Source organism: Cnephaeus nilssonii (assembly GCF_951640355.1).
Source record: "Cnephaeus nilssonii genome assembly, chromosome: 3".
In the NCBI taxonomy this organism is placed as follows: domain Eukaryota; kingdom Metazoa; phylum Chordata; class Mammalia; order Chiroptera; family Vespertilionidae; genus Cnephaeus; species Cnephaeus nilssonii.
Genome location: NC_137074.1, coordinates 761619 through 771464, shown reverse-complemented (window position 1 = coordinate 771464; position 9846 = coordinate 761619). Strand labels below are relative to the sequence as shown.

Here is a 9846-nt window from a genome sequence, read left to right as displayed (position 1 = left end):
CAGGGACGTGGTGGAGAAACTCCAGGTGAAGGTAGATTCTCATGACCTGTTGACTATCAGCCGAAAGAAGGTAAAGGTATTGGTTGACTGGAGTAGGTGAGTGTCTATGGGAAATGATGTTCCTGCCATAAGGCTGGTTACAAATGGATAATTTGAGGAGCTGGTGTGAGCAGCTTCTTGAAAATGAGACGATCCATTCTTATTAATGACTCCCAGATGAGTCAGATATGGCTAAACCATAATAGACATTTTCAGTGTCCCCTGGGGCCATGCCTTCAATCAGGAGTCAACAAATTACCCAAACGGGTCCTACACATTAGCCAGTGACACGCCTTGTGTTGTGGGTCCCACCCACGCGGAGGGTGTATAAAAGGCTCCTGTGAGGAGAGGGGGCCAGACCGAAGTCACCTCCAGCCCTTCTCTACCCAACGACACCCTCCCCACCAGCACCATGTGTGGCTACTACGGGAACTACTATGGGGGCCGCGGCTACGGATGTGGCTACGGAGGCCTGGGCTGGGGCTGGGGCACCGGCTGTGGCTGTGGCTATGGCTGTGGCTACGGCTACGGCTCCCGCTCTCTCTATGGCTGTGGCTATGGATGTGGCCGTGGCTATGGCTCTGGCTTTGGCTACTACTATTGAGGACATGTGGGAGACTCATCCCACCCACCTGGACGCTGGGGTACACCATTCTGAAGCCACGTGCCCTAGGCCCTATAGAAGGCGTGCCCTACAGCACCCTCTGCGTCTGACACCCCACTTTTCCTTCCTGAGTCTGACTCATGATGGGGTCCTGGGAAGTTCATCCTGAGGGTCCCAGGAGGTCTCTCAGGGAACGATGCCGTCGCAGGTTTTGCCCTTGACCTTCATGTAGGACTCATTTTTCCGTTTTTCTAATAAAGCTGTTCAACCTGAAATACTATGCCTGAGGTACTTTATATAAAGCCCAGTGTCTCATTTTGTGTTTTCCCTGATTGAGTTAAGGAAACAATGGTCTACTTAGGGACTATCTTCTTTCAATGCTTCCACTTCTGTTGCTCTATCAAATCCTTGTTGTGTGACACGAGGAAGAGATAGCCTCATCGCCCTCGCTTTCTGCTCTGGGGGAGCAGCGATGCCATGAGCTGTGCTGGGCTAGGGTTAGGGTTAGGGCTAGGGCTAGGCCTAGGGCTAGGGTTAGGGTTAGGGTTAGGGCTAGGGCTAGGGTTAGGGTTAGGGTTAAGGCTAGGGCTAGGGCTAGGGCTAGGGTTAAGGTTAGGATTTAAGGTTAGGGTTAGGGTTAGGGCTAGGGTTAGGGTTAGGGTTAAGGCTAGGACTAGGGTTAAAGTTAGGATTTAATGTTAGGGTTAGGTTTAGAGTTAGGGTTAGGGTTAGGGCTAGGGTTAGGGTTAGGGTTAATGTTAGGGTTAGGGCCAGGTTTAGGTCTAGGGTAAGGTTAGGGTTAGGATTTAGAGTTAGGGTTGGGGTTAGTGTTATCATTAGGGTTAGGGTTATGGTTAGGGATAAAGGAGGGATGTTTGTCATTTCAATTGAACATCACCGTTAAACACTACTTACACAAAGTCCTTTTCTACCTTACACTTCACCTGTTTGAATTCTTTTACAAGATTAACAATCTGAAAAGTAATTCCCTAATTCGGATCTTCAGGGCATGTTTTTAATGTTGCCCAAGGTAAGAGGCTGAGGAGGTTAAACCTGCTCTGCCCCCGTTATCTTTTTGTGCCTTGAACTAGAGTTGATGTTTGCAGTGATACCTTTCTAACACTCATCACAGATTTAGGTGTTGGAGGCATTTGATGTCATTCTATACTCTTGTCTCTTTTCTGTGTTTGGTGCGTGTCAGTTATTTGCTTTCCCACTCATTTTCCATGAGTAATGGGTCTGTAAACTTGGATGTTTCTTCTCCTCTTTGGGGTTTCTGGCTCTCAGTTGGCCCTGAAGGAGTGTGGAGTGTGTTAGAGTCAGACAATGGCCTGTCCCATTCTTGTCCACTGGTCGGAGGCAGGAAGGAAATGAGGCTCAAGAAGGAACTAGGATCCCAGGAAGGTCAGAGCGCAGAAGAAGGAGCTCCTTGTCTTCACAGTCAATCTTTTGTGAAGACTTGTCTTCTCTCCTTATTTTACTCATGAAGCTTCTCATTTTCCACTTGATATTGTGACAAAACTGAATGGTCTTTGTCTATCTCAACAAACAGATTGTTGACGCTACTTCCCTTACTCGGTAGGTCATACGAGTAGAACACAAATAAATCAGATAGTAACTCAAATTAGATAATAATTAATTATAAACTCACAAGGCAATACTTTTGGTGATTACAAATTTCCAAAATCAGCCCCTTACACAAGTGTTAATGCGATAACAGTGGGTTGATGTCCTTAGCCCCCCTAATGTGTCTAACTTGAAGGTCAATGCCACCACTAACAGCCCCAAACAAACATCTAAGTTTGTACTCCCAGTGGCTTGTTCACATCTTTAAAGTCTGCAGATTGTGAATTACTCCACCTGGACCTGGAAAACACAGGTTCTTCTACACTGAACCCCATTCCACTGCTGGGTCTCTTTTCTTACAGTGAAATCTTTAGACCCCAACTATTCACTCTATTTACTCTATTCGGTCTCGAAACAGGAATCACCTAAATTTAGGCATTGAAGAAGTGACTCATTGCAGATTTCAGTACTCCCAAAGCAATATCACCCTAGATATGAATTCATTTCTCCTAGAATTTCATATTGAAAAATGTCAAACCCATAATGAGGTCAGGAAAACAGTGTAATGAGCACCTGAATGCTGTTCACCTTGATTTGGCAAATATTAATATTTTTCAGTTTCATTTTCTCTCTGTATCTCCACCTCCATCCCCCACCCAACCCACCACACACACACACACACACACACACACACACACACACACACACACACACCACACTGTTGAACCATTGGAAAGTATTCTGTAGACTTCATGACACTATTATCAAGTGAACAGGGATGTTCCCCAAATAACCACAATCCCAATATCACTAAAAGATTATGGTTTTCATACAACACTATCATCTAATTCATAGTCCATGGTCATTTCCCCAAGTGTCTTTTTTATTATTTTTGACACGGAATTAAATTGGAGGGAAGGGTCATACGTTGCAATGTATTGTCCATTGCAGCCCAGCATCCCATGGAATCCAGAGCATCTCCCGCCTCTTAGTACTCCATGATGTTAACACACTGACACGTGTTTAAGATTCAAAGATAGTCACTCCCTAGAAAATGCCATAATCTGTTGTTTGTTGATCATATCAAGTGTAATAACTATGCATTTTACAAATGGATACTTTTAAGACAAAGATGATCAAATATGCCCCAAACTAGGAAAACTGAAGCTTAATCAGGCATTGAGTGCATACGTGTTGTAGAATAAATCTAAGAGCACAGTTAAAGAGACGATGTGTGAATAACGTGGCACTGAGAAGGCCTTGCAGTCGGGGAAGTGCTGAAGGGCTCTGTGCTGGATTCGGGAAATGAATGACTGGATCACCCAACACACGGAAGGTTATTGCAAGGCTGTGCCTCACGCTGGGCACCACCCTCGGGGGTTATTCTGTCGACTAGTTCTCTGCTGAATCCCGTGCTGTCCCCACTTTCCTGGTCAGCAGGGCGGACGTGACCCCCAGGGGCTGAGGGTCCCAGGCAGAGGTCCTTGGGCTGTGAGCCGCCTACACAAATCGCGCAGCTGAAGAGCCTGGCGCACAAGGTCCTGCCCATTCCCAGCACCCGCCCCCGGGTTGGCAGGGGCATGAAGACACACCTCCTCTCCCGCCCCAGCAACTCTGGTTCATCCCAACTCCTGAGCCCACGTGGTCCCCTAGAGCCCCTCTGAGCCTGCACCCACCCCACCTCCCTGTGAGCCAGGCTGCTCCCCCTCGTCTTTCCACAATGTTCATTCCAACATGAGTTGCCCCAGTAATGCGCTTCCAGAAAAACAGCCAAACCCAGGGCCAGGCCAGGACCCACAACCACGTGGTGTAGTCACTTCTAGGACTTCCATATTTCTGTTGATTGAAGGAGGTTCTGTTTATTTTTTTTATTTTTATTTTTATTTTCCTTTCCAATTTTTTTTATTAAGGTATTATATGTGTACATATCTTACCATTGCCCCCCACCACCCCACTCCCATATATGCCCTCACCCCGCAGAGTTTTGCGTCCATTGGTTATGCTTATATGCATGCATACAAGTCCTTTGATTGATCTCTTATCTCCCCCATCTCTCCCTAACCTTCCCCCTGTAATTTGAGAGTCTGTTTGATGCTTTACTGTCTCTGTATCTATCTTTTTGTTCAATTTTATAATGTTCTTTATTATCCATAAATGAGTGAGATCATGTGGTATTTTTCTTTCATTGACTGACTTATTTCACTTAACATAATGTTCTCCAATTCCATCCAGGTTGCTGCAAATGATGAGAATTCCTTCTTTTTTATGGCAGCATAGTATTCCATTGTGTAGATGTACCACAGTTTTCTGATCCAGTCATCTGCTGACGGGCACCTAGGCTGTTTCCAAATCTTAGCTATGGTGAATTGTGCTGCTATGAACATAGGGGTGCATATATCCTTTCTGATTGGTGTTTCTAGTTTCTTCGGATATATTCCCAGGAGTGGGATTACTGGGTCAAATGGGAGTTCCATTTTCAGTTTTTTGAGGAAACTCCATACTGTTCTCCACAGTGGCTGCACCAATCTGCATTCCCACCAGCAGTGCACGAGGGTTCCTTTTTCTCCGCATCCTCGCCAACACTTGTCGTTTGTTGATTTGTTGATGATAGCCATTCTGACAGGTGTAAGATGGTACCGTATTGTTGTTTTGATTTGCATCTCTCGGATAATTAGTGACGTTGAGCATGTTTTCATGTGTCTCTTGGCCTTCCTTCTGTCTTCTTTTGAAAAGATTCTATTTAGGTCTGTTGCCCATTTTTTTTATTGGATCATTTATCTTCCTTTTATTAAGTTGTATAAGGTGCCTGTAGATGTTGGAGATTAAACCTTTATCAGTGATGCCATTTGCAAATATGTTCTCCCATGCAGTGGGCCTTCTTGTTGTTTTGTTGATGGTTTCTTTTGCTGTGAAAAAGCTTTTTATTTTTATGTAGTCCCATTTGTTAATTTTCTCTTTAGCTTCCATTGCCCTAGGGGCAGTGTCAGTGAAGAATTTCTTTTGGCATATGTCTGACATTTTGCTGCCTGTGGATTGCTCTAGTATTTTTATGGTTTCCCGTCTTATGTTTAAGTCCTGTATCCATTTTGAGTTTATTTTTGTGTATGGTGTAAGTTGGTGATCTAGCTTCATTTTTTTGCATGTATCTGTCCAATTTTCCCAACACCATTTATTGAAGAGACTGTCTTGATTCCATTGTATGTTCATGCCTCCTTTGTCAAATATTAATTGAGCATAGTGGTTTGGGTCAATATCTGGATTCTCTATTCTGTTCCATTGATCTATATGTCTGTTCTTGTGCCAGTACCAGGCTGTTTTGAGAACAGTGGCTTTGTAATACAGCTTGAAATCTGGTATTGAGATCCTTCCTACTTTATTCTTCTTTCTCAGGATTGCTGTGGCTATTCGGGGTCTTTTTTTATTCCAGATGAATTTTTGGAGAGTTCTTTCAAGGTCTGTGAAATATGCCGTTGGTATTTTAATGGGGAGTGCATTGAATCTATAGATTGCTTTGGGTAGTATGGACATTTTAATGATGTTGATTCTACCAATCCATGAACATGGTATGTTCTTCCATCTGTTTACGTCTTCCTCTATCTCTTTTTTCAGTGTCCTGTAGTTTTCCGTGTATAGGTCTTTTACCTCCTTAGTTAAGTTTATTCCTAGGTATCTTAATTTTTTTGGCGCGATGGTAAATGGGATTGCCTTTTTAGTCTCTCTGTCTGTAAGTTCACTACTGGTGTATAGAAAGGCCATAGATTTCTTGGCGTTAATTTTGTATCCTGCTACATTGTCGAATTCCTTTATTAAGTCTATTAGTTTTTTGATGGAGTCTTTTGGATTTTTTATGTACAATATCATGTCGTCTGCAAATAAAGACAGCTTTACTTGTTCTTTTCCAATTTGGATGCCTTTTATTTCTTCTTCTTGTCTAATTGCAATGGCTAATACTTCCAGTACTATGTCAAACAGGAGTGGTGAGAGTGGGCATCCCTGTCTTGTTCCTGTTCTTAGGGGAAATGTTTTTAGTTTTTGTCCATTGAGTATGATGTTTGCTGTGGGTTTATCATATATAGCTTGTATTATGTTGAGGTATGAGCCTTTTATTCCCATCTTGTTGAGAGTTTTTATCAAGAAAGGGTGTTGGATTTTGTCAAATGCTTTTTCTGCATCAATTGATATGACTATGTGATTTTTATCTTTCAATTTGTTTATGTGATGTATCACGTTTATTGATTTGCAGATATTGTACCATCCTTGCATTCCTGGGATAAATCCTACTTGGTCAAGGTGTATGATCTTTCTCATGTACTGCTGGAGCCGATTTGCTAGAATTTTGTTGAGGATTTTGGCATCTATGTTCATGAGGGATATTGGTCTGTAATTCTCTTTCATTGTGTTGTCTTTATCTGGTTTTGGTATTAGGGTGATGCTGGCTTCATAGAAGGAGCTTGGAAGTGTTCCTTCCACTTGAATTTTTTGGAATAGTCTGAGGAGGATAGGTTTTAGTTCTTCCTTGAATGTTTGGTAAAACTCTCCTGTGAAGCCATCAGGCCCCGGGCTTTTGTTTGCCGGAAGCTTTTTGATGACTGCTTCAATTTCGTCCATAGTTATTGGCCTATTGAGCTGTTTAGATTCTTCTTGATTGATTTTTGGAAGGTTATATTTTTCTAGGAATATATCTATTTCCTCCAGGTTGTCCAGTTTGTTGGAACAGAGTTGTTCGTAGTATTTTGTAACAATCCTTTGTATCTCAGCAGGGTCTGTTGTTATTTCACCTCTTTCATTTCTGATTTTGTTTATTTGGGTCCTCTCTCTTTGCTTCTTGGTGAGCCTGGCTAGAGGTCCATCAATCTTGTTTATCCTTTCAAAGAACCAGCTCTTGGTTTTGTTGATATTATGTATTGTTTCTTTGGTCTCTATGTCATTTATCTCCGCTCTGATCTTTGTTATTTCCTTCCTTCTGGTTACACTGGGCTTTTCTTGCTGCGCTTTTTCTAGCTCTTTGAGTTGTAGGGTTAAGTAATTTATTACCATTGTTTCTTGTTTTTTGCAATAGGCTTGTAGAGCTATGAACTTCCCTCTCAAGACTGCTTTCTCTGTGTCCCATAGATTTTGGATTGTTGTGTTTTCATTGTCATTTGTTGCCATGATGTTTTTTATTTCTTCCTTGATCTCTCTGGTGACCCAGTCCTTGTTTAATAGCATGCTGTTTAGTCTCCATGTGTTTGATTTCTTTGGATTGTATTTATTGTAGTTGATTTCCAGTTTTATGCCACTGTGATCTGAGAAGATGCTTGATATAATTTCTATCTTCTTGAATTTGAAGAGATTTTGCCTGTGACCCAGCATATGGTCTATCTTTGAAAATGACCCATGTGCACTTAAGAAGAATGTATATTCTGTGGCTTTGGGGTGAAATGTTCTGAAGATGTCAATTAATTCCATCTGGTCTAGTGAGTCATTTAAGATTGCTGTTTCTTTGCTGATTTTTTGTTTAGAGGATTTGTCCAGTGGTGATAGTGGGGTATTAAAGTCTCCTACTATGATTGTATTGCTATTAATCTCTCCCTTGATATCCTCCAGGAGTTTTTTTTATGTATTTGGGTGCTCCTATATTGGGAGCGTATATGTTTACCAGAATTATTTCTTCTTGTTGGATTTCTGCCTTTAGTATTATGAAGTGGCCTTCCTTATCTCTTGTTATGGCATTTACTTTGAGGTCTATTTTGTCAGATATAAGTATTGCTACCCCTGCTTTTTTTTCATTTCCATTTGCCTGAAAGATATTTTTCCATCCCTTCACTTTCAATCTGTGTGAGTCTCTTGTTCTGAGGTGGGTCTCTTGTAGACAGCATATACATGGGTCGTGTTTTTTTTATCCATTCAGCTACTCGATGACTTTTGATTGGAGCATTTAGTCCGTTTACATTTAAAGTTATTACTGAAAGGTATTTGTTTGCAGTCATATCTATTTTTGTGTCTGTATTCCTTCTTACCTGTTTATTTCTTCTTTTTACAGTATTCCCTTTAGCAATTCTTGCATTGCTGGTTTGGTGGTGATAAACTCCCTGAGGCTTTTTTTGTCTGCAAAGCTCCTGATTTCCCCTTCAATTTTGATTGATAGTCTTGCTGGATATAGTATTCTTGGATTCAGTCCTTTGCTTTGCAACACTTTGTATACCTCCTTCCATTCACTTCTAGCTTGTTGTGTTTCTGATGAGTAATCATTTGACAATCTGATGGGTGTTCCTTTGTAGGTAACTCTCTGTCTCTCTCTTGCCGCCTTTAGGATTCTCTCTTTATCATTTATATTTGCCATTGAAATTATGACATGTCTTGGTGTGGGTCTTTTGGGGTTGATCCTGCTTGGGACTCTCTTTACTTGCGTAACTTTTATCTTTCCCATATCCGGGAAGTTTTCTGTCATTATTTCTTCAAATAGATTTTCTAATCCCTGCTGCTCTTCTTGTCCTTCTGGCAGCCCTATTATACGCATGTTACTTCGTTTCATGTTGTCCCGAAGCTCCCTTAGGCTTTCCTCCTGCTTTTTAATTTTTTTCTCCAATTGCTGTTCAGCTTGAGCTTGTTTCTGTACCTGATCTTCTAACTCACTAATTCGGTCCTCTGCTTCTTGTAGTCTACTGTTGAAACTTTCCATGGTGTTTTTGATTGTAGCTATATCACTTTTCATTTCTTCCTGATTCTTGCATAAGTTGTTGATTTTCTCATCCATCCGTTGTATAAATTCCACGACCATTACTCTGAACTCCTTTTCGGTCATGTTGCAAGCTTCAGTTTCACTAATTTCCTTTCTTGGCGACTCCACATTTTCTTTCCTCTGTGAGATATTTCGTTTCCCCATTCTGGCTATTACCAGAAAGCTCAAGTTTCCGTTTGCGTGGACCTGGGCCGTGTGCTGTGGGGACTTCGCTCCACCCGAGTTTCACTGGAGTGCTCTGACACTAGGACGTGTGGCTGCCTTTGGTTGGTGGGAACCAGACTTGCCCAGGGTCAGTGTCCCCAGTGTTCTGTGTGGTCTCGTGTGCACACTTGGAATCAGGGGCCCTGTCTGTACCACACTGTTGGTATGCGCCGAAAATGAGATCCTTAGGATGTGCCAGGAGTCAGAGTTTCCCTGTGTCTGCACCGAGACTCGAGTGTCAAAGTCTCTGTTGCCTTGTGAGGTTTCTCGTTGAGAATCAGGGTCCCTGTGTGTGCATGCATCAACAATTGGGGTCGCTGGCTCTTAGTGTGAATGCGCTGTGAGTCAGGGATCCCAGGCAGCTGTGTCCGGCGTGCCAAATTCCCTGAAGTGGAGCTGCGTCCTGTGTGTGCTCTCTCTACTGAGCCAAACCGGCTAGAGCGCACATTCTTAAAATCCTGAAGGTGAGCTGACTCCGTGGTGCACTCTCCCAAAGTCCCGGAAGGAGGGCGGAGTCCGTCCTGCGCGCCAACTTCCCCGAAGGGAAGCCCTTCTGTGCACGCTCTAAGATTCCCAGAAGGGGGAGCTGTGACCCGCAAGCCAAATTCCCCGAAGGGGAGCCCTCTGTGCGCACTGACAGATTTCCCCGACCGGGAGCTGCTTCTGTCCCGTGCCGCGCCAAATTCCCTAGTGGGGAGCGCGTCCCTGCGCA

The 9846-nt window shown here is 43.0% G+C and overlaps 1 protein-coding gene across 1 annotated transcript; it reads left to right on the top strand.

Moving 5' to 3' along the window:
* Nucleotides 1-451: 451 nt before the first annotated feature.
* LOC307096887 (uncharacterized protein) lies at nucleotides 452-643 on the top strand (the record flags this gene model as incomplete). Its single annotated transcript, XM_079766606.1, has 1 exon — nucleotides 452-643. The coding sequence occupies one exon, from the start codon at nucleotides 452-454 to the stop codon at nucleotides 641-643; it is 192 nt and encodes a 63-aa protein (XP_079622732.1).
* Nucleotides 644-9846: the final 9203 nt, after the last annotated feature.